At 40.8% G+C, this 25,555-nt stretch overlaps 1 protein-coding gene across 2 annotated transcripts in view; it reads left to right on the top strand.

Moving 5' to 3' along the window:
• NBAS (NBAS subunit of NRZ tethering complex) overlaps positions 1–25,555 on the top strand; it is a 286,332-nt gene that overhangs the window by 38,510 nt on the left and 222,267 nt on the right. For both annotated transcript variants that reach the window (XM_029058646.2, XM_029058643.2), the window contains exons 8-12: positions 298–431; positions 560–658; positions 14,924–15,062; positions 19,268–19,336; positions 24,766–24,894. In XM_029058646.2, coding sequence (XP_028914479.1) covers positions 298–431; positions 560–658; positions 14,924–15,062; positions 19,268–19,336; positions 24,766–24,894 — 570 coding nt within the window. The remainder of the gene's footprint in view (positions 1–297; positions 432–559; positions 659–14,923; positions 15,063–19,267; positions 19,337–24,765; positions 24,895–25,555) is intronic.

Below are 25,555 nucleotides of genomic sequence, written 5' to 3'. Positions count from 1 at the left end.
GCCCTATGTTCATTTAAACTTTTTAGAGCCTCTGTTTAATTTAAACACTTTATTTTCAATTCCTCTTTTAGTCCGTAGTGGTCGAAATCTTGTCCAGGAAAGCCCTCTGAGGTTCTTCGTTTCTGTGGCTTTCTTTCGTCATAAAAGGGCAGTTGTATCATTACCCTCTGTTACAGACTATGCATTACTTGGGAATCCACCGATTCAGTCTCAGATTTGTTTTCTGGCTATCCCATTTGGCAAATTTTGACTCTTTCAGTAATTGAAGATCTGATTTTTCAATTTAATGTTCTTTAGGCCTCCAGTTTTCCGGGTGATTTGAGCTGTGCTGTTGCCGGGTTGATATTTCTGGAGTACAAAGCGAGTGCCCAGTGGTCTGCGGAACTCCTAGTCATCAATTACCGCGGAGAGCTCAAAAACTACCTTGTAAGGTAAAAATATGCCTGGATGTTTGAGAGATTAAGAGATAAAGGGCCTGTTTTAAAAATGAATATGAAATATTAAATTTAATATGCAATGACTTGTCTCTTTCCCCCTCCATCCCTCCCCTTAAATCTAGTGTTGGGACAAATCAGAGTTACCAAGAGAGCCACAGTTTCAACTTCAGCAGTCACTATCCTCATGGAATAAACACAGCCGTTTACCACTCTGGTCATAGGTAAGTTTGCAAGACTAATTAATTCACTCATTCAATTGTATTTATTGAGCGCTTACTGTGTGCAGAGCACTGTACTAAGCACTTGGAATGTACAATTCGTCAACAGATAGAGACAATCCCTGCCCAACAATGGGCTCACAGTCTAAAAGGGGGAGACAGACAGCAAAGCAAAGCAAAACAGAACAAAACAACATCAACAAGATAAATAGAATCATAGACAAAATAAATGGGGTAATAAATAATATATACAAATATGCACAGTGCTAATCAGGGTAGCACTTTTCTAAGTACATTTCCAGATGAAGTGGCGTGAGGGAGATACATTTCTTAAACTGGTGTTTTATTTTAACTTCATCAATGTATAATAGTCTGAGTATTTGTGTTTCCATCACCACGGGTTTTTGAGCAGCGATTGTAAAAGACATATTCAGAAGCTAATGATATTTTTGAGCTTTGTCACGAATTCTAAATTTTATTATATGAAATGTATTTCTGAAAAGCCCGCTGTGGGCAGGGATTGTCTCTCTCTATTGCTGAATGTACTTTCCAAGAGCATAGTGCAGTGCTCAATAAATACAATTGAGTGAATAAAAAACAAAACTATTTGCCTTTATGAATTCCAGCTCTCAACACAGTGTTCTGCACACAACAGGTGCTCAGTAAATACCATTGATTGATTCGAGGAAAAACGTACTTATTTGCTAAAAATGTGGAACCCACTGATTGATATTATTTTATGTCAGTAATCATCAGTGACTAATAACATTATTAAGCATGTTTAAAGTGCAAAGCACGTTAAAAGAGTAGGCGAGAAAACAGCAAGGATGTTAGAACTTGTTTAATGAAAACTTTTCCCACAATTGTATTAAAAATATTCAACCAACAGGGAAGGAAATGTTTGTTTTGTTCTTGAAGAGACTTAAAGTCTCTTGTGAATTTGGAAGTCTTACCTTTTTATAAAATTGAACAATATTATCTCGTATGCCAGAAATTCTGCCTAATAGGCGTTTTCTTAAATATAAATGTATTTTTCTTGATTATAAAATAAACATATTACTGTAGAATGAAAAAATCCTGCTGTGTTCAGCTTTCAACTGACATTCAAAAGGCGTTTTTTTTTCTGCAAGAGTATTGTGTTTATTGTAAATTTTAAATCTTGTATGTTTCATGAATGCCTTCCATTAGTCCTTGATTTCGAATTGTACTGCTTGAAAACAATAGAATGTGTCTGGCTATGATATACAGAACTTTCTCTGTTGCTTTGCATAATGTTAAGCATTGACAGCTCATTCATAGACTGAACTTGACTCCATAACGATCAGTTTTCTTTTACTTCTAAATGGATCTGTCCTTCCATATGTCTTCCAGTTTAATTTGAGCTATTGACTTTTAAGAGCACTCAATATTTCCTTAATACTTTTCATTCATATAGGCCATATTGTTTGGCTTTCCTTTGTTTTAAGTATTTTTTTCCCCTCTTTTCAACTGCTTTTCTTTTTCTTTCATATAGCTACGGAGGCAAAATAGCTCCACTTTTCTTCAGAGAAACAGATACAGGGCTTAAATGAGGCAAAAAATAGATTGTAATTTTGCAAGCTTAAACCTAAGTATACTCCACTATACATCTTCTTGGCATTTTGGTCAGATTGCGCTTTGAGAATTAAGGAACATTCTTCCGACTGTAAGTGTCTGTGTGGATTTAAGGTGATACGATAGCAGAGGAAATGGTTGTGTGGTGAGAGTGGCATCAGTTAAGGAACTCTTACTATAATGCAAGTTTTCCTCAAGTGAGGGTCATTGAGGACCTAACCCCTGTTTTGTAAAGCTGAGTATATCTTTCTTGCTGTAGTGTTATAGAATGTCATATGCGCCATTCAAGGGTGACTCTCTATAGACTGCAAACTCGTTGTGGGCAGGGAATGGGTTTATTGTTATATTGTACTCTCCCAAGTGCTTAGTACAGTGCTCTGCACACTGTAAGTGCTCAATGAACATGACTGAATTGAAGGAAAAGATGGAATAAAAGGGATAGCTTTCTTTTTCTCAAATCATTAGTATTTACTGAGGGACTAATGTGTGTTCAGGCCTTCTTAGGATGGCACCTGGAGAGTTTCCAGTACTCTGCCAGTCTTGGCTACGGGAGGCAGAGAAGCAGAGGCATACCCATTCCATTTGTAGGTTGGGCAGTGGCTAGCCAGTGGCTACAAGTCAACTCACCCGTGCTGGGCAGCAGTGCCCTGGGAGAGAGTCGAGAGCAGAGATTCAGGTTTACTGAGCAGAAGGAGGCAGTGGTAAACCGCTTCCCTATTTTCACCAAGAAAACTCTATGGATCCACTACCAGAACGAGTGCAGGTGGAAGTGGGGCGTTCTGGGCAGGTGTTGCAATGGGTCAGAGACGACCTGACACCATAAGACAAGACAGTGTGTTCAGAGCATGTGCTAAGTGCTTGGGAGACTACAACAGAGTAAGAGGACATGATTGCTGACCTAACGAAAATTACTGTCTAGTAGTATTCTGCATAAACTCTCCCCAATCTGTGAAGGAAAAAACCCCCCAAACTCAACTGTTCATAGTCACCTTGCCCCCTCCTACCTCAGCTAACTACTCTCCTACTACAACCCAGCCCGTACACTTCGCTTCTTTAATGCTAATCTTCTTACTTTACCTGGATTTCGTCTATCTCACCACTGACCTCTCACCCACATCCTGTCTCTGGTCTGGAACTTGTTCCCACTTAATATCCAGCAGACAATTACTCTCCCCTCAGCCCCCATTCAAAGTCTTATTGAAAACCCATCTCCTCCAAGAGGCCTTCCCTGACTAAGTCTTCTTTTCCTTTTAATAATGTTGGTATTTGTTAAGCGCTTACTATGTGCAGAGCAGTGTTCTAAGCGCTGGGGTAGATACAGGGTAATCAGGTTGTCCCACGTGAGGCTCACAGTTAATCCCCATTTTACAGATGGTAACTGAGGCACAGAGAAGTTAAGTGGCTTGCCCACAGTCACACAGCTGACAAATGGCAGAGCTGGGAGTTGAACCCATGACCTCTGACTCCGAAGCCCAGGCTCTTTCCAACTGAGCCACGCTGCTTTTCTTCAACTCCTGTCTGCATTGCTCTGACTTGCTCCATTTATTCATTCCCCATCCCAGCCCCACAGTGCTTATGTACATATCTGTAATTTATTTATATCGACGTCTGTCTCCTCCACTAGACAGTAATATCGATGTGGGCAGGGAATGTGTCTGTTATATTGTACTCTCCCAGGTGCTTAGTACAGTACTCTGCACAGAGTAAGCACTCAATAAATGCGATTGACTGACTTTTTAAACTGTTTGTATTCATTCATTCAATAGTATTTATTGAGCGCTTACTATGTGCAGAGCACTGTGAATCTTAAACAATTTTTATATCTTATGTGATAGGAAATAAATCCAGTGACTTTAGGCTACATTATGTGGTAATAATACGATCATCGCATTTTATTGAATTCATTGTTCTGTGCAACAGTTGCCAGAGAATTTGAGAAGCCAGTCGGCTCCTGAGCACAATAAATAATTGAATATACAGTAGGAAAAAAGCATATAAATATTTCACCAGCATTTGTCAGCAAAGAGTTGAAGGCGAGGGCAGAGTGTAGTTAAGAGATGAATTTAAGAGGCGGGAAGAGGGCCACTAGGGAGTAATGGGTGAAGAGAGCTGATGCGTAAAATGGAGAAGGCTGAAGGAGAACCCTGAAGGTAATGGTAAGGAGTTTTGGTCTGAAGCAGAGTTAATGAGCAGGCTTTGGGGGTTTTTGAAAACTGGAGAGACATATGCTGAGTGACATTTCAGGCAGATCAATCCAATTTTTTGAGCACTTACTGTGGGCAACTGGGAGAGTTAAATATAACAGAGTTGATCAAGCAGTTGGAATGTGGACTGTTTTGGGGTTGAGATTAGCTGGAGGGAGGTTGCTGATAATAGTAATCTAACAATGATATGATGAGTGTTTGAACCAATCTGATGACTCTTTAGATGGCGAGAAAGAGGCAGATCTGAGAAAAGATTTGGAGGAAGTTGGCAGGATTTAGCAGTTTGGATTTGAGCCGAATGACTATCATGAGGAATCGAGGATAGCGCCAAGTCTGTGGGTTTTGGTAACAGAAAGGATGGGGGTGGGAGAGTTTAGGAGAGCAGATGAGCAGTTTCGTTTTGGAAAAGTTGAGTTGGAGGTACTAATGGGCCATCCAAGGAGGGAAGAGATTGAATGGCAGGGGAGAGGTCAGTGCTGGAGGGATAGAATTGAGGAACCATCAGCATAAAGTTGGTGCCTGAAGCAATAGGAATGGATGAGCTGTAGAGAGAATGACTGTAGAGCAAGAAAAGAGAGGGTTCTGCTTTGGGATACCCCAAATTACAGAATGAGAGGTGGAAGAACCAATGAAAGAGAAGGATAAGTAGAGTGAAAGCATTGTATCTTGGCATCCCAAGAGGTTGAGAGATGCTGGTTAGTTTAAATATATGATTAGCCAAGAGTTGGATTTGAGGAGTCAGGACCATCGTAGAGAAGCCTTCCCTGAAGGGAGTGTTGGGTAGGTCTGGCTAAAGGGTAGCTAGAGTCACTATTTGTTGATCAGTTCAGCAGGAAACCTGATTTTGTCTATTTCATACTATTCCACGCTGCCCAAGGTACCTCTGTTCCTAATGGGGGAGGTTGTGGGGACTTGAGGGGAACTGCTAAAGCTTGGCTTTACTGGCTCCCTTGCTACTGACTTCTACTTTGTCATCGTTTTAAATTTCTTCTAAAGAGTGGAGTTGTTCCTAAAAGGTATCAATTGGCCACAATTGCACTTGCATTAGGTAATATCAGAAAAGCTATACGAAGTGCCAGATAAAAACTTTTACTGTATTTTAAATCCAGGAAATTATGTTTGCAATTATGGTTGCTTACAGGGAGTATTGGAAGCTACTAAAGTTACTGTTTATCTTTCTACTTTTTTTCCCCTTAGATTATGAGCTCTTGAGAGGCAGGGACTGATCTAATGCCCGTTGTTGGGCAGGGATTGTCTCTGTTGCCGAATTTGCATTCCAAGCGCTTAGTACAGTGCTCTGCACATAGCGCTCAATAAATAGGATTGAATGAATCTAATGCTCATCCGTATATTCTTTTTCAGCACTTAGTACAGTGTTTAACTCAGTGTAAGCACTTAAATTTATTACTACTACTTTACTCCTATCTTAGTAATTTAATGTAATTAATTATATTCTTTGCAATAGAATTAATGTTGGTGAATGAAAGGATATGTTATGCTGAAGAGACGGACATAAACTATATTGGACAATCTTTCATCAACCCTAAAATAGACAAAACTCTTTATAGTGTTTATTTAGCACTTACTATGGTTCAAGCACTATTCCAAGTGCGGGGGGAGATACAAGTTAATCAGGTAATCAAGTTAATCATAGTCTCTGTCCTACATGGGGCTCAAAAACTAAAATTATTAATTTTTATGGAGCACTGCTTTCAGGAAAGTTATAAGAGCTTCAGTTCAGGTTACTGAATAACCATAACAACATCGCCTTGAGCACACAGAATTTATTCCCTTTAGGAATAATTTGATAAAATGAAAAGGTAGTGAACAAGTATGCAGAGGTAGCCTAAATGTCAACAATAATGGTAGTAAGTTGATATGTTTGGACAAGGAGTCTTTCCTTTCCAGTTTCTCCTTGGAGATGTGCCACCATCTTCAGCGGAATTGACACAGAATAGAAGAGGCAGCCATCTACCTGGAATAATTTCAAATAGATATAGACTGGCCTGGAACTGCCATACGTTCTTCTACCCCTGTAATTCTAGTGGTTGTTAATGATATTCTCAACTTAAAATTATCTGGTCCCATTCAAAGCAAAGTGGTTAAATATGTCCACCGTCAAGTCTCCAAGCCCCCAAGTGACTGAATGTATAGGTAGTGATTTCCTCACTGCCGTCAGTCAATCGTACGTATCATCTGCCTTGAACACTGTGCTAGGCACTTGGGAGAGTATGTCCCCGGCTCACCCTATGCTCCACAAGTCGCTTGGACTTAAGTCGCCGCCGATCGCGTCCCGGACCTCTCTGCCGATTGCCGTCCCCCTCCGTTGCTGCCTCCAGGGTCCTTGGTGTCTCCCGTCTACCCAATCCCCATTCCGCCTCCGTGGGATCCTGCACTGGCTGTCGGCCACATTACTGAGGAGCTTTCACCCTGCCTTTAAATACCCTGGTGAAAAAGAGAGAGGGATCCCCAGCCTAGGGTCACCTCTGCAAAACCTCGGGAAAACCGTGGCAACCACCGCTGTAGCGGTCACAGACCCTGCGGGTGTGACTGGGGACACAAGGAGTCTGAAATTCTACTCCTCAGGTCAGGGTAACCTACTCATCTTGGTTTTTGTCTTCAGTGGGTTTTGTCTTTTAGTGTCTTATGCGTCTGTTGCCACTCCCCTCTCCCCACTTTTATTTTCAGCTTGTGAGCCCTCCCTGAGAGACAAGGATGAGAAGCAGCGTGGCTCAGTGGGAAGAGCCCGGGCTTGGGAGTCAGAGGTTGTGGGTTCTAATCCCGCTCTGCCACTTATCAGCTGTGTGACTTTGGGCAAGTCACTTCATTTCTCTGTGCCTCAGTGACCTCATCTGTAAAATGGGGATTAAGACTGTGACCCCCACGTGGGACAACCTGATTACCTTGTATCTACCCCAGGGCTTAGAACACTGCTTGGCACTTAGTAAGTGCCTAACAGAGCCCTTTCCTCTCCACCCAAACGGCTACCTTACTGCTACAGGCTCCTGTTATATCCCGGCTAGACTACTGTGTCAGCCTTCTCTCTGATCTCCCTTCCTCCTCTCTCGCCCCGCTCCAGTCTATTCTTCACTCCGCTGCCCGGCTCATCTTCCTGCAGAAACGATCTGGGCATGTCACTCCCCTTCTTAAACAACTCCAGTGGTTGTCTATCGACCTCTGCTCCAAACAGAAACTCCTCACTCTAGGCTTCAAGGCTCTCCATCACCTTGCCCCTTCCTACCTCTCCTCCCTTCTCTCTTTCTACCGCCCACCCCGCACCCTCCGCTCTTCCGCCGCCCACCTCCTCACCGTCCCTCGGTCTCGCCTATCCCGCCGTCGACCCCTGAGTCACATCCTCCCGCGGTCCTGGAACTCCCTCCCTCCTCACCTCTGCCAAACTAATTCTCTTCCCCTCTTCAAAACCCTACTTAAAACTCACCTCCTCCAAGAGGCCTTCCCAGACTGACTCCCTCTACTCCCTCTACCACCCCCCCTTCACCTCTCCGCAGCTTAACCCTCTTTTCCCCCCATTTCCCTCTGCTCCTCCTCCTCTCCCTTCCCATCCCCTCAGCACTGTACTCGTCCGCTCAACTGTATATATTTTCATTACCCTATTTATTTTGTTAATGAAATGTACATCGCTTCAATTCTATTTAGTTGCCATTGTTTTTACGAGATGTTCTTCCCCTCGACTCTATTTATTGCCATTGTTCTCGTCTGTCCGTCTCCCCCGATTAGACCGTAAGCCCGTCAAACGGCAGGGACTGTCTCTATCTGTTGCCGACTTGTTCATTCCAAGCGCTTAGTACAGTGCTCTGCACATAGTAAGTGCTCAATAAATACTATTGAATTAAAGATACTATCATTAATTAATTACCATATCTGATTCCCTCCCATGTATTCTTTCCCAGTGGTTAGTACAGGGTGCCTCACCCAGTAAGCGCCTGATAAATACTGTTATTAATACAGTAGCCACCTTGGGACCCTTCCAACCTCGCATACAGGCGACTTCTGGTGGGAGACCATCCCCGGTCCACCTCTTCCTCCTCATCCTCTCAATTCCTCGACACCCCCCCCCACTCCTCCTCCAAGCCATTTGGCTTCCACTGTATGTGGCAGATAGATTCTTGGCCGAAGAGCTGGCCGAGTTCTGTGAGGGTTGCCTTGGGGGCTTGAAGGGGAGGGGGCTCTCTGTGTGGTTGCTATCTATCTTCTTCTAAGTTCTTGCCTGATAAAACCATGCCTGCTCCCACCATATATCCAGCCTACCTCTTATTTAGTATGTGGGTATCCATGAGTGTGAATGGAGAAGCAGCATGGCTTACTGGAAAGAGCACAGGCTTGGGAGTCAGAAGTCGTGGGTTCTAATCCCGGCTCCGCCACTTATCAACTGTGTGACTTTGGGCAAGTCACTTAACTTCTCTTTGCCTCAGTTACCTCATCTCTAAAATGGAGATTATGACTCCAAGCCCCACATGGGACATCCTGATTACCTTGTATCTACCCCAGCTCTTTGAACAGTGCTTGTCACGTAGTAAGTGCTTACCATTACTACTATTATTATTATTAATGGATGGTAGAGGGACTTGTCCTGATCCTGTCCTCACAGTGGATTATAATTTTTCACCTGCTCTTCTCTTCTTATCCTTCTATTTAGGTTTTGTTTTCTGCATTTCTTTCAATGTTTCAGTTTCATCTCTCCTTCTGAAACTGTCTGCCTGCCCCATCCTCCACTCCCCTGCTTTATTCTTAGAAAGTGAAACCCTTAGAGGCCGGGGACCATGTTAATTCTGACCCTTGTGTTTTTTCCCACCACTTAGAACAATGCTAAGCACTTATTAAATACTATTCTGACTACTGGTATAGCAAACTCCGAGTGTTTGCTAAGTGTTTTCTCAATCTAGACAAATCTCACATCAGATATTTTAAATTCTAAAGGTAATGTAATTTTGTTTTCACGATGTAACCAACCTGGTGCCTGAAGTATCAGTATTCTGTGTTTTTGGTCTGGCAGGAGAAATTATCCACAAAATGCACAATAATGGATACTATAATGAACTGTTTGTACATCTGTTTAAAAGAGTTTGGCTTAATTTTACTTCAGATGTTAAACCGTAGGTATTAATGATATCATCTTTTCAGAATTTTCTTGTTTTTGATGAATGTTTTGGGATTTTTGTAATGGTTTTGCTTAGAATAATATTTTAAGCTCCTGAAAATCCTTTTCCTCCTAAAAGCATTCCTGATTCAAATCCACTTCATTCATTCATTCGGTCATATTTATTGAGTGTTTATGCGCCTAGGGCACTACTAGGTGCTTAGGAGAGAATAATACAACAGTAAATAGACACATTCCCTGCCCTGAGTGAGTTCACGGTCTAGAGAGGGCAAGTCAGACATGCATACAAATAAATAAAATTACAGATGTGCACATAGGTGCTGTGGTGGGGCTTTGAGCCAGGGAAGAGGAAAGGGAACAAGCCAGGGCTAGGCAGAAAGGAGTGGGAGAGGAGGAAAGGTGGGATGTAGTCTGGGAAGGCCTCTTGGAGGAGATGAGCCTTCAATAAGGCTTTGAAGGGTGAGTAATTGTCTATCTGATGTGAGGACTGAGGACGTTCCAGGCCTGAGGCAGGACGTGGGCTAGGCGTCGGCGGCCAGATAGGCGAGATGGAAGCACAATGAGAAGTTTAGCGCTAGAGGAGTGAAGTCTGCTGGCTGAGTTGTAGAAAGAAGCGAGGTGAGGTAGGAGGGGGCAAGGTGGTGGACTGCTTTAAAGCCAGAGTTGAGTCTTTTGGATGCGGGGGTGGGTGGGCTGTGGGTAACCACTGGAGGTTTTTGAGGAGCGGATCTGTCTCCCCTGATTAGACTGTAAGCCCCTCAGTGGGCAGGGATTGTCTCTATCTGTTGCCAAATTGTACATTCCAAGCGCTTAGTACAGTGCTCTGGACATAGTAAGCACTCAATAAATACGATGGAATAAATGAATGAATGTCTCCAATGTTTGTATGGAGAAATGATCTGGGCGGTGTAGTGAAGTATGGACTGGAGTGGTGAGAGACAGGAGGCTTGAAGGTCAGCAAGGAGGCTGACACAGTAATCCAGGCGGGATGGGATGAGTGATTGGATTAACATAGCAGTTGGGATGGAGAGGAAAGGTCAGATCCTTCCAGCACCCATCCTTAGTTGTTAGGTTATATATGCTTTAGCACTTATGCATCTTTTTGAATCAGATTCATTTATAGATCGTTTTCCTATTTCTCCTTTTGCACTTTGGGTATGAACAGCTGTAGCATTTGTGAATGACTTACTTTCATTCATTCATTCATTCGTATTTATTGAGCGCTTACTAAGTGCAGAGCACTGTACTAAGCGCTTGGAATGTGCAATTGGTCAGGTCCCCGTTAGACCGTAAGCTCTCTGAGGGCAGATTCCATGTCTCTTTATTCAGTTTTCTCTCCCAGATGCTTCCGTGTTCTGCACTCAGGGGACACCTAACTCATATTAATGACTGACCGATCCACGATCAATTCTGTTTAGTTAAAAACAGTTGGGACTTAAAATTAATCTAAGAACTTGATGTAATAAGCATATTTGCAGTCATCTTCTCGGGATATTAAAGTGGGTTTAAAATGCTAGTTTTTACAACTGTGAAATGCTTTGTCTTCATAAAGGTATGCAAATATTGTTAGCTTTTTAAGAAATATTTACTTTTCTTTTTTGGTGACATTTAAACAGATGCACTTTTAAGTCACTAGATGGCACATTATTGCAACAATTATCAGACGTTTTCCTAATAGCGGAAAAAGGTTCCCTAACGCATCTTTTTTTTCTTTTCTTTTCTTTCCCCTTAGACTCATGTTTTAAGGACAGTTTTTTTTTCTTTGACAGCCAGTTCAGCTGTGGTCTGTGCACATTTATGTTTTTTTCGGGTCCCTAAAATTTTTAAATCCTACCTGCTTCCCCTCTCCTACCGACTTTATTCTGTGGTTTTTGCTTTTGCCTTCATTCCCTTCATTCTAGGGCTGCTTTTGCAATTAATAATAATAATAATAATAATAATAATGGCACTTGTTAAGCATTTACTAGGTGCCAAGCACTGTACTAAGCGCTGGGGTAGATACAAGGTAATCAGACTGTCCCAAGGTGGAGCTCACAGTTTTAACCCCCATTTTTACAGATGAGGTAATAATAATAATGTTGGTATTTGTTAAGCGCTTACTATGTGCAGAGCACTGTTCTAAACGCTGGAATAGATGCAGGGTAATCAGGTTGTCCCATGTGAGGCTCACAGTTAATCCCCCTTTTACAGATAAGGTAACTGAGGCATAGAGAAGTTAAGTGACTTGCCCATAGTCACACAGCTGACTAATGGCAGAGCCGGGAGTCGAACCCGTGACCTCTGACTCCGAAGCCCAGGCTCTTTCCACTGAGCCACGCTGTAGCTGAGGCACAGAGAAGTTAAGTGGCTTGCCCAAGTTCACACAGCAGACAAGTGGCGGAGCCGGGATTAGAACCCATGACCTCTGCCTCCCAAGCCCGGGCTCTTTCCACTGAGCCATGCTGCTTCTTAAAAGCTCCAAATGATAGAGTTTCGAAGTCTAGCTTTCTTCTCATTCTGATGACTAACAATATCAGGGTAATGTAAGGGCTGGGCTTACTCTTGGGTCTTAACCAGATTTAGCTACAGTATTTACTGAGCCAAGGAGCAAGCAATCCCCTTTCCAGCCGCTTGTCGACAAATGTGGGATGTTTAAAAAATGTTGAGAACTTATATTGGGAAGAAAAAATAAAGGCACAGACACTTTTGACGTTTGGAGGTTTAGAGGCACATTAGTAAGCCAAGAGAAAGTGCCTTTGTATGTAGTGCATTTATAAAATAGCAAACTCTGTCTCACCTGTTTCTCTATGAAACATTCACTTAAGAAACTACATTGAGAATCTCCTAAAAGAGATATATTCTGTATTATTTCTGGTTTATGACTGTAAGCTCATTATGGGCAGGGAGTGTGTGTGCTAATTCTGTTTTATTGTTCTCTCTCAAGTACTCATTAGAGTGCTTTCTGCATAGAAAGTGCTCAATAAAGCACTGTCCATCACCTTGCCCCCTCCTACCTCACCTCCCTTCTCTCTTTCTACCGCCCTCCCTGTACACTCTGCTCCTCTGCTGCTCACCTCCTCACTGTGCCCCGTTCTCGCCTATCCCACCCTCGACCCCTGGCCCACGTCCTCCCTCTGGCCTGGAACGCCCTTCCTCCTCAAATCCATCTAATAGTCACACTCTCCCCCCCACCCTTCAAAGACCTACTGAAGGCTCACCTCCTCCAAGAGCCTTCCAAGACTAAGCCCCGCTGTTCCTCAGCTCCCCCTCCCTCCCTCCTCACCTCAACTCACTCCCTTTGCTCTTTCCCATCCTCCCTCTACCCCACAGTGCTTATGTATATATCTATAATTCTGTTTATTTCTATTGATGCCGGTTTACGAGTTTTGATGTCTCTCTCCCCTCCCCACCCCCCAGATTGTAAGCCCGTTGTGGGCAGGGACTGGCTCTCTTTATTGCTGTATTTTATTTTCCAGGTGCTTAATACAGTGCTCTGCACACAGCAAATGCTCAATAAATGCCATTGAACAAATGAATAAATACCTTTGATTGGTTTATGAGTAATCAGATTTTTATTCTTGTTCTTTCTTCCCAAACTACTGTATCTAAGAAACGTAAAAATTTATTCCCCCTCCAATTTGTTTGAATTACCCATAACTGCTTGGCTAGAGAATAATCCAGATAATAATAATAACAATGTTGGTATTTATTAAGCACTTACTATGTGCAGAGTACTGTTCTAAGTGCTGGGGTAGACGCAGGGTAGTCAGATCGTCCCACGCGAGGCTCACAGTCTTAATCCCCATTTTACAGATGAGGTAACCGAGGCACAGAGAAGTTAAGTGACTTGCTCACAGTCACACAGCTGACAAGTGGCAGAGCCGGGATTCGAACCCATGACCTCTGACCCCCAAGCCCACGCCCTTTCCACTGAGCCACACTGCTGATTATGGAAGGGTTCAATTGCACATCATTGCCATGGGAGGTTTTAATGAAGATAAATTCCAGTGTTGTTTACGCTGTGTATTTAGCCCCTTCATTGCAGAAATCATTCAATGTCATACTTATTGAGCGCTTACTGTGTGCAAAGCACTGTACTAAGCCCATAACCATCCAACCACTATTGCTGGTGGCATGGTAAATTCTGGGTTTCCAAAGACAAGTGAGGGAAGCTGATGTGTGGAAGTAGATTTTAGATGTGCAGATAAAGATTGACAGCTTGTGAACAGGGATTTGAACTTTAGATGTGGGAGATTTGGGTATTTGTAATGTAAATGTATTGCTCCTGAGCATGTTGAAAAACTTGAAGACTTTAAGAGAAAACAGCGATGACTCCTTGATAGATTTATGTGACAGGGTGAGGAGGTGTTTACACTTTTGGGAAAACAGTGTCAGGGTTTGAGGTTATGGTATAGGACATTGTTCTGGGACCGATGCTTGTAGGTTTGGAGTAATGCCACTTGAAAAAGATATTTATGAAAAGAAGAAGGTTTTATAATTTGTGACTTCTTTGTCATGTCTAAGGTATATTTACAATTCTGCTGCCTTATTTTACGATCCTTGTCAAAGATTATGCTTTCTTCATGAAATTGGTGTTCATAATATTATGCTTAAAAAAACTATTTTTTGAACAAGTTAATGCTTTTCCTAAATAAAAAAAACCTCTGCTCTTTATAGCATGGTTTGGAAGATAGCAGTTGTCAGTAATCCAGCCAGAGTCTGTTTTTGCTGTTTGGCTTTCAGAATCGAGGCAGTTTCTGCTCCCGAATATTTCCAGTCCTGTGAAAAAATAATACGGAAAAAGTGACCAGTGACACATACTAGGTCACTCTTTCCATTCAGAGAATATATTTCCCTGCCAGTGTCCGCTGGGAGTCATTCAGTCACCTCCATGTCATTTGGGTTTGACTCATCAGAGGTGTCAAGATGAGATCCCCAAAAGCCAGTAGTGTGCAGGTGGCCTTTGTGTTCTGCAAGCTCTGCTCTTTAGTCCTTTTTTTCCCCCCAAGGTAACTTGAGAGTGTCCAAGGTGTGGAGAAAGCTTTTCAGAGTCATCACATGTTGCCTCCTGCTGCTTCTGATCCTCCTCCAGCCTGCAGTGAGAAGGACCCAGCATATTATTTGCCAGGGTCATGGCACCTGCAATAATTGCAATATTCTCTCTTTGGGGGTAGTATTTCTAATCTCGCAGGTTCAGAATGCTCGGTTTTCTGAAGCGCATCAAAAATGTAATTGTGCTTTATTTTTATAATTGGACATAAAAAATTCAGTACAATCTGTTCAGAGTCATCAGTTTTATATGCAATTTGTGCTTCTCTTTGGCTTAAGGGTTGTGTGGTTTATCAACTTTTGGGTTTATTTTTCTTTTTATAGGCTTTTACTGGTAGGTGGCTGTGAAAATAATGAAGGTGGAAGATCGAGAGCTGCGTGTTGCGGCTTGTCAGCCTGGAGAGTTCTCTCTGGATCACCTTATTATAAACAGGTCACTGGTAGCGAAGAGAATGTCACAACAGTAAGTGGAATTTTTAGTGTTTTACATTGGCTTGTGGTTTTTGTCCAAATAAGCTCCTTGTGGAATGCAGTAAAGATGGGAAATCTTTCTTTGAAAGCTAACGTGGTAAAGGTAATGAAATTTCAGTGGTAATATATTGATTAGAAACTTCATCTCACATTCCCTTCGTTGACTGTCCCTTTGATAAAACTCTTGCCAGAAATGATATCGAATTATTTTATAACAGTGGTAATTGTGGTTTCAATCAAGCAGTGGTATTTATTGAGTACTGATTGTGTTCAGAGCACTGTTCAAAACACTTGGGAGAGTAGAGGACAACAGAGTCGGTAGACATGTTTCTTTCCCGCAACACAGTACTGATATACATACCTGTAATTTATTTATGTACATTAATGCATTAATGCCTGTCTCCCCCTCTGGACTGTAAGCTCATTGTGGGGAGGGTATGTCTGTTCATTATATTGTACTCTCCTAAGTGCTTATTTCAGCGCTCTGCTCACAGTAAGCGCTTAATAGGATTGAATGAATGAATAAATGAATGAAAGCTGCTTTGCTATGCCAAAACATTGTGCTAAGTGCAGAGGTAAATACTGGGAATGTGTCTTCCAACTCTGTTATATTGTTGAATCGTACTCTCCCAAGCACTTAGTATAGAGCTCTGCACACAGTAGGCGCTTAATAAATAAGATTGATGAATAATGATTCCTGACCATTTCCTTTACTTCACAGCACTCGCATTCTGGAATGGCTGTTCCATAATTGTACGGTTTATTAAAAATATATTTTTTTTCCTTAAACAACATACAACACAATCATGTTAATTTGCTGCTGTGAATTTCAAATGCTCTTCAGTCGTATACACAAATTTGGGTAGAGGCAGACCAAGATAAAGCCAACTGATTTTCCCCAATTTTGTCATTCAGCATCTGTTGTCCATTGTCATTATCCTAGCTGACATCATCATTAAAGAATATTTACACTTATATGCACATGGTATTATGCCAAGAAACATTTATGATTATCAAAATAGACAGTTTCCACCCTTTCAGCATTTACAAAAATGCATTTAAAAACAAATTGTGTCTTTTGTAGTCAGGAAAAGAAAAACACAAAGTCCAGGACCTGTTCCTGCCATCTCTCTTTGGTAAAGATCTTCATTCCTCTAGCACATCTCTTACTAGGTGTTGTATCATAAGTGCCTTTATCAATTCTCTCTTTTGCTGAGGCACAGAGAAGGTAACTATTGGAGGAATCAGGATTCTGATTCAAAACCTGGCTCCTTCTTGATTGCTTTAGATTCTAAGTCGTTTAAGAAAGTTAGAAAGCTGCAGCTATTTTGGAGAGGAAAAGCTCTTACCCAGAGCCTTCCATCTTCATCTTCTCTGAGGAACTTTAGGTAGTTTTTGGAGCGGGTGTGTGAATGAGCAGACATTAGTTCCCTGAATAGCTTCTGGTGCTTCATGAAGATAGAATCCATTTTTTTTTTAAATGATATTGGTTAAGCAAGCGTTTACTATGTGCCAGGCACTGTACTAATCGCTGGGGCAGATACAAGGTAATCAGGTTGGACACTATTCTTGTCCGACATGGGGCTCACAGTCTTAATCCCCATTTTACAGATGAGGTCACTGAGGCACAAAGAAGCTAAGTGACTTGCCCAGGGTCACACAGCAGATCAGAAGCAGAACTGGGCTTAGACCCAGGTCCTTTTGATTCCCAGTCCCGTGTTCTATCCACTAGGCCATGCTGCTTTTCATTCACAGGAGTCAGGCTTTAGGGGTTTTTCATACATTTGGTGTGATGAGGTCCTTATCTCCAGGTGGTTATAGAACGATTTTTTGGCAATACCAGTCGGTTAAGCCCAGATATGCAATAAATAGACACACAACATCACCAGAATAACAAAACCCACCTCAAATGCCAAGTAACATTATCACCTGTCCAAATGATGATATGATTGTCTGATATGATTTAGCATTGGATTGGGCAGGAAAACTGAGTTCTGTTTAAAAATACTCAAAACTAAGAAAATGAGAGAAATTGTTCACCAGATTGATAATTTCATCCTACAGTTATTGGTAACCAAGGTGAGCCCCAGGCAATCAATGGCATTTAGGGAGCGTTTACTATATGCAGAGCACTGTACTTGTACTTGAGGGAGTATAATACAACTGAATTAGCAATCCCACTCCCGCCCATAATGAGCATCAATCTGTAGTGGGGACTGAGCAACATCACTGGGTCCTTAGGAGCTGTGCCAGCCGCCCATTTCCCGCCCTGTGGAGCCACCAGATTCTGGGGTGGCACCATTCTTTCTAGGATTCCAGCTATCTAGGTTGCTTTTGTCACTGCGCAGGCTGAGGAGGGGATGAGATGATCTGCCCAGATTGCGAAAGGTGTTTTTTCAAGCCAGGCATCGCAGGCTAAATCCTCAAGTGTTGCTTACCAACAGCCGGGGTTGATTCCAGAAATTAGCCAGCAGCTCTATTGCCACCCAGAATATGTACGTGCATCTATGTATGTAGGTGTGTGTATGTATATAAGTGTGTGTTTGTGTGTATGTATGCGTGTGCTGTGGGCAGTGGAGGTTGTTGATTGGAGAGAGAGGTGTTAGATGGTCACCTCAGCCTGTAAAACCTATGATATCGGCTCTTTTTCCTTAATGAACATTTGTTTTCCTTTCTCACCTCCCCAACCTCCTACATACTTTTTTCCAGTCTTGTGACTGGATACTTTGCATACTTTTTCAGCTTTCTGGCTGAGTTTTTTTTTAAAAGAAAATATGGTGCATCTCCCAAATTATAGGGGGACGGACTGTGTGAAAAAGCGCATGCTGGGCTGTGTGATTAACTTTTTGAAATATAGAAGTGGGGTAATTATGTTTAAATTTACAAGAGGTTCGCAATCCTTCTTATATTCCTGCTAGGCATATTTTTCCTTTCTTCTTCTCCTCTGTAGCCAATTAGGAGTTAGGAAGTTAATTTATCTGTCAAGAAATATGAGCAAAATTGACTTCACGTATATTGTATTCATATATTGTACTACTATTATTTTCATGAGCCTATTATTATAAAATGCTTTTCACAAAACTCTGTACCATTGACTAAAATTTAAAGGAGAGTATTGATATAATTTTATCTTTCTCTGCTTTAGTTGATTGCTAAACTTTTCTGGGCCATGGTATTTTGACTAAGCCATTTATTGCTTCCTCCCCCCCCATTACCTGATAGTGTGTTTTTTTAAAGTGTCATGGTAACATGGTTTCAGATTAAAAATATTATTTGAAAATGTATGTAAATATGTTAAGGATCTTTTTTATGAAAGGACTGAACATGTACTTATTTATTTTAATAACTTTCAGCATCCTTAGTTCTATTTCCTATAATGTAATTATGCGGTTAGCACACTTAAAAAAATGAGCAGTTTGAATGTGGCTCTTTCCTACAGAGAGTCTCCTCAATAGCTATTTTTAATGTTTAGTAATGATTGCAAGACACTTATAAAAATCAATATTTTGATAATACTGTGGTTATAATTGAAACTACTTAGGTGTAGACTCAGAGATTGACCAAATAAATCCTCAAAGTATTACAGATTTAAAACTGCTATTCTCTCCCCCTTCCCTGCTTTTGAAACCTATAGTCACAAAAGGTTTGGCTGTTTTGAAATTATTTGAAATAATAATATTTGAATGAAAATTGAGTATATAATTCTATTTGTCTACTGGAAATATTGATTTTTAAAGTGGCACGTCAGTTAAATAAAAGTTGTCTGATTTTTGTTTTTCCTTCCTGATTCTCAAGTAAAGTTTCATAAATTTGGATGTGATCCTATCCAAGGAAATTAAACTGTGTTTGGCTTGTTTATCTAAACTATTCTTGGTCCTTACTAGGTCAAGTGATCAACTTTTTACCATACCTTAATAGTAATGTTAGGGATTACAGTGGCTTGGAAGAAGCTTCTTCTAAGGGAAGTTTTGCTCTTATTTCAATTACAAGCATTTTGAACTTTTAGAAATTGCTTTTTTGACAGCATAGCTCTATATTTTAAAAATGTAATTGTGCTCCCAAAAGCATTATTATGAGAAGTATTTTAAATACTTTCAGTCTGCTCAATCATTTTATTCTATATGGGATTTGTCACAGTTTATCGTATAATTTGTGTTCTATTAACCTTTCTGAACAAGATGTGATCATGTTTTCCAGGTACCAAGGAGGCTGGGATTACTGCGAGTTTTGAATTTCAGCCTTTATGGCAAATCGGGACAAGAACAGGTAATGCAGAATTGCTGTAGAAAGCAACATGAATTTCTCCTTAGTGGAAGTGGATCTAATTCAAAACAACTTCAAAGGTGACCATCAAGGATGATGATCAAATTGCGCACTTGTCCTTGGCATGCAGCAGGAGGAAAAAATCAGAATTTCTGAGTTTGCGTTCCTGAGAAATGCAGTAGCCTCAGTAATCTTTTTGTCATTTGCAAATATTGCTTGTGTGTTGAATATGATGTATCACAAATGAATCAATCAGTGGTATTTATTTAGTGCTTACTGTATGCAGAGCACTGTACTAAGCACTTGGGTGAGTAACATATAACAGAGTTGGTAGACATGGTTCCTGCCCACAAAGAGTTTATAGTCTAGAGTCACTAGTCTAAATTGCACTAACCGTGGTGGTATTTCATTTTTTTTTTTCAAATTGCATTTGTTAAGCACTTACTATGTACCAGGCATTGTTCTAAGCATTGGGTAATCAGATAAAAGGATGAAAAGTAATGAGATTGAATACAGTCCCTGTCCCACATGGAGCTCACAGTCTTAATCCCCATTTTCCAGATGAGGTGACTGAGGTACAGAGAAGTTAAGAGATTTGCCCAAGGTCACACAGCTGACAAGTGACAGAGCCAGGATTCTATTTATTTGCTATTGTTTTAATGAGATGTTCATTCCCTTGATTCTATTTATTGCTATTGTTCTTGTCTGTCCATCTCCCCCGATTAGACTGTAAACCCGTCAGAGGGCAGGGACTGTCTCTATCTGTTACCAATTTGTACATTCCAAGCGCTTAGTACAGTGCTCTGAATGTAGTAGGCGCTCAATAAATACTACTGAATAAAATAAATACTATTGAATGATTAAAAGCCAGGCAGATCCTTCTGACTCCCAGTCCCGTTGTCTATCTTCTAGGCCATGCTGCTTCTCCGGGTGGCTAGAACACAGCCCAGGGAGTCAGAAGGACCTGGCTTCTAATCCAGGCTCCACCACTTCTCCGCTCTGTGACCTTGGGCAAGTCACTTAACTTCATATAGTGAATGTATGGTGGCCTCTCCTGGTTATTTACTTGCTTCATTAAGGACATTCGACTCTGGTTTAGAGTTTTGAAATGACTTATGTGTATAACTATTTATGCTGTTAAAAATATATGCATTTGTTATTGCTCTGTGATCATCTGCTCTAGGGAAGGCTAGGCTTCAGAATGTTATAAATGCACATTCTTTGTAATTTTGCTTTGCGACTTTATGCTAGATATATGCACTAAGATTCATGCCATTGTTAGCCTAATCATATGCTTGTTTCATATAGAAAGGCTCTTTGTGGACAGGAAATGTGTCTGTTATTGTACTCTCCCAAATGCTGAGCGCACAGTAAGCGCTCAATAACTACGATTGACCTACATTTGGGCTGTTAAAAATACAAGTGCTTAGATTACAGATACCTTCTAACCAATCATTCAATTAATCAATTGTATTGACTGCTTACTGTTTGTGGGGCCCTGTACTATGCACTTGGGAGAGAGCAACACAACAATGTAACTGACACATTCCCTGGTCACAACAAACTTACAGTCTAGAGGGAGAGATAAACATGAATATAAGTAAATAAATTACGGATATGTAAATAAATGCGGTGGGACTGGTTGGGGGGTAATGAATAAAGGGAGGAAGTCAGGGCCAATACTGAAGGCAGTGGGAAAAGAGGAAATGAGGTGTTCCCCAAATTATTTTCCTGTTAATATGGTGATTTCACTAGATTAGGTCGTAGAAATAATATTTTTCTCTCCATGTACTGGTGGCAGTAGGACAGTGATCTTTAGTATTTTAATTAAGGTAGACTGTCTTTGGCAGGTTCTAAACGATGACTTTACTAAATGTAGGTTAAAATCAAATGTTCGCAATGCAGGTACTAATAAGATTCTGATGGCATGCTGTTTTTAGACAAAAGACTCGATAGAGCAATAGGCAGCTCAGATGTAAAATTCAGTGAAATAATTTGAGATATGGAGGGAAAACAATGGTGATGAAATGAGATGACTGAATTTCAGAAAGGACTGTATCAAGTGGCCGTTTCAGGAGGCATAGCAGTCAATCGGGGGCGTTTGCAGAGTATTCTACTAAGCCCTTGGGAGAGTACAGTACAACAGACTTAGTAGACACATTTCCGGCCACAGCGAGCTTACAGTCTAAATGGGGAAAGGGAAATTAATATAAATAAATGCATTACGGATATAATGAACATAAATGCTCTGGGGATGAGGGAGGGGTGAACAGCAAGTGCCCAAAGGGTAGAGATTTGTATTTGAAATTACTATCTAGAACTGCCGTCTATGCGGATTGTGTTTTCCTTTATCAAATTGCCTCCAAATATAATGTAGCTATTTTACAATATCACAGAATTTTCATTAATGGTTGAATGGCTGCAAGGTAGAACACTTAATTTGGATGGATTCTTTGAAATGCTTTTCAATGAGTATCAAACACTATTGCAATTCAGAGTATTATCGTCCTTAGATTAGGCAAGACTTCAAAAATGAAGTCTCAAGATATCTTAATTTTACATACTTTCTTAAAAAAAGAACAGTCTTTAACCTCACAAAAAAAGTCGCAGCTTAAAGGTATTCTCATGGGTAATAACTATATTTTTCTTTAATAACCCTTCGGTGATTGATGTAAATTTTGCTAGAAGCCGTATTTCCTACAATACAAATATTAATTTGTAGTGTTTCTTTGGGTTAGCTGTTATTATCTACCCCAAACATCGGAATAAAGGTGGCACTGACACGAATAGAGAAAAGTTTGCACATTCCATATGATAGCACTGGTAAACTAGGGTTTTTAGATAGGTGGCTTCATTCGTCTCTTCATTTAATAGCCAAGTTAGTCTTTTTGAAAATTGATTGATGATAATTCAGATATAGATAATGGATTCCTATGACTTTGATTAGAACAAAATAAAGATCAGTTAAATACAAAGTCCAATTTTTTACACATTTAGGCATATGGACACTTCTTTGCAATTCATAAATTTCCAATTGTTTATGATTTTTGAAAGGGAGAAAGTACTAGAAAAATTGGATTTTTCCTTATGCCTTCCTTCGGCCTCATGACTCCTTTCTCATGCTCCTCCACAGTATTCCCTTTCCCCATACTTTGTAGTGTACCCTAATCTTTCTAGTCCAAAGAGCGTATATCTTCAAAACCTTTGAGGAAAAAAACTAAATAGATTTTGCCTTTGAGAATGAACCTAGGCAGTTACTTTAATTCCCTTGGTACATTCTGGGGTATTACAGTGATGAAAGACAAAAATGACATATGTAGTTAAGGAGAAACAGCAATGACCAGGCAATTATTTAAGGGAACCAAAGTAAATTTTTTTTAATTTTTTGCCTTTCAGTAATAAATTTAAGTGTAAGAACACAGAGAGAATTATTACCATTCAGATGTCTTAAGAAATCTTAGTAGCATTTCAAGGATTAGGGTTTGAACATTTGAGAGATTTTTTTTTATTTCCAGGAGACTGAAAATACAGTTATCATGGCAGGAGGTTTTGATTATGGAACCAACTATAATTTGATTCTGAGTGCTGCTTAGATCACACTTTTGAGCTGTGGCTTGCCAGACTATGGGGAGCGTTGAGTATTTCGTTGAAGAGTTGCTGTAATTCCTTTAATGTATAGTAGTTTTTCTGGGATTTTCTGGAATCCTAGAACTTTAATCTCCAAAGAATAAGTAAAATTTTAGGGATCTAAATTTTTAAAAATGGAGGTAGCATTAACATAATTAATGCAACAACTGTTTTCTCCTCTCGTTATCTGTTGATCACTATTGCCATAGTGTTAAACCATATTCTGCCAGTGTTAAGGAATTCAGGGGTACAGATTCAGTTGTCATAATTTTTTTGACTATTTAGTTCAGAATCAAAAATGCGTTCTACCTCATCTTTGAAGATTAAATTGTGTAATAATTAAATATCTTTGTAAGTAAATCATGTGAAGTCAACTGACATTTTTAGATCCAGAATATTGAATTTCTTTACTCTAGACATTCGATTTTGATATGGCCTTATGATGGCTGAAATCTGTGGCCTGGAGTTATAGAGTTGACGGCAGAAACGGGAGCCTGGGAGAAAGTAGTCATGAGAAGACTGGGCTAGAGATAATAGGTAGTTTGGCGAAGAGGGGAATCAACATTTAGTGTAGGTCTCTTGCCATTAGTCACCCAACAAAATGATGTTGATGACTGGAGATTTGGGCTAAAATACTTGTAAATGTAGGCCCTTTGGGGTAAGTGCATGCATACATGTTGGGACGGGGCGGGTTGGGGTGTGGAGGGGTGGTGGTGCAGGGATCTCTTTCACACCAGTTCATGACCTGGAGAGGAAAAGATCCTGCAGCAGCGGTATGTAATAGTTAAGTCAAAAGATTTAGTCAACCCTTGATAGGCATTGAGAAACAGCATGTCCTAGTAGACAGAATATGGACTTGGGAGTCAGAAGGACCTGGGTTCTGATCCTGGCTCCACCACTTCTCTGCTGTGTGACCTTGGGCAAAGTCACTTGGCTTCTCTGAGCCTCAGTTCCCTCAACTGTAAAATGGGGCTCGTAGACTGTGAGCCCTATGTGGGACAGAGTGTCCAAACTGATTATCTTTTCTCTACACCAGCACATAGAACAGTGCCTGGCACATAGTGAGTGCTTAACAAATGCCATTATTATTATCATTATTATTATTTTCCATCTGAAGCTGATCTTTTGGCAAATACGCATAGATTCTGAAAAATTTGGTGTAGTGCACAGCTTCTTGGGGAGGAATAGGGCCTAGCAATTACATTGAGCATCTTGAACAAAAATACCTTCGGAAGATCTTGGAATTGATCACAATTTATCTGAGGCTTCATTGTATTTATATGCCTCTGACATATTTGCACGTTCTGCTATTTCTCAGGGCCAGCATCTTGAAATTAACAGCATTAAGGATTTGAGAAATGATACCATACCTTCTTTATGTTCTGTAAGCAGCAACAGATGCCATTTTAAATGCCCATGTTGTGTCATTAAAAAATGACATTGAATTCTTTGCCCTTAGAGAGATTCTTAAACTATAAGCTTATTGTGGGCAGGGAACACATCTGCTAACTCTGTTGTACTCCTCCCAATGCTTAGTATAGTGCTCGGCATGTAGTAAGTGCTCAGTAACGCCTCTGATTGATCATAGGGGATAGAATCAATACAATAAGGAGTGGGTCACAGATTGGAGAATGGCTGGTATCAGACACAGAAAATATCCATGAAAATTTTGCTCTTAAACATTACTTATTGGTTCCCCAAGAACATTTATCATTTGAAATGTATAAAAGCCCTGTCATTTTAAGGTATTGTTCCAGTGTTGTCACTTACTTTACCGTCCTTTCTTTTATGGAATTCTTGTACAGGATGGAATTTTTAAAATGAGCCTTTCCCCTGATGGAACGCTACTGGCAGCCATTCATTTCTCGGGGAAGCTGAGCATCTGGGCCGTTCCATCTCTCCAACAACAAGGTGAATGGAAGCAAAGTGAGCAGGTAGGTAGGTGCGACTTTGGAGTAATCTATTTTCCCATTTTGAGATTGGGAAGAAGTCAATGGTAATTTCTCATTTGTCAAAATCAGTGCACTGTGAATCCATTCAGGGCTATTATCCTAGAGTTATCTTTATCTGAAGGTACACTGTGACACAATCAGTCACTCAATCAGTGATGTTTATTGAACACTTACCGTGAGCCGAGCTCTGTAGTAAACGCTTTGAAGAAAATAACTGACAGAGTTGGTAGACATCTTCCCTGCCTACAGCAAGCTGTCAGTGTATCCTCCCCCTAGACGTAAGCTTGTTGTAAGCAGGAATGTGTCTGTTTGTTATTGTATTGTTCTCTCCCAAGCGCTTAGTACAGAGCCATACACACAGTAAGTGCTCCATAAATATGATTGAGTTTATGAATAAAGCTGATGAGGCCCTCAGCCATTTTGGAAAGAATTGGTGAGAAGTGGTACAGTGCTCTGTACGTGGTAAGTGCTCGATAAATAGGATTGATTGAATTTAGAAAAAGAGTAGCCCTTTAGGATCAGCCTCGTCTCCCTTTTGCCCCATAACCCCATTTGCCCTCCTGTAAAGAGGGAGCTCCACCTGTCTGTGACCCTGCCTTCAGCCTCTTTCTGTCCAGTGGCAGGGCCTTTTACCTAGTACCTA

The sequence above is a fragment of the Ornithorhynchus anatinus genome, chromosome 1, assembly GCF_004115215.2.
Source record: "Ornithorhynchus anatinus isolate Pmale09 chromosome 1, mOrnAna1.pri.v4, whole genome shotgun sequence".
NCBI lineage: Eukaryota > Metazoa > Chordata > Mammalia > Monotremata > Ornithorhynchidae > Ornithorhynchus > Ornithorhynchus anatinus.
This window is presented reverse-complemented; position numbering and strand designations above follow the sequence as displayed.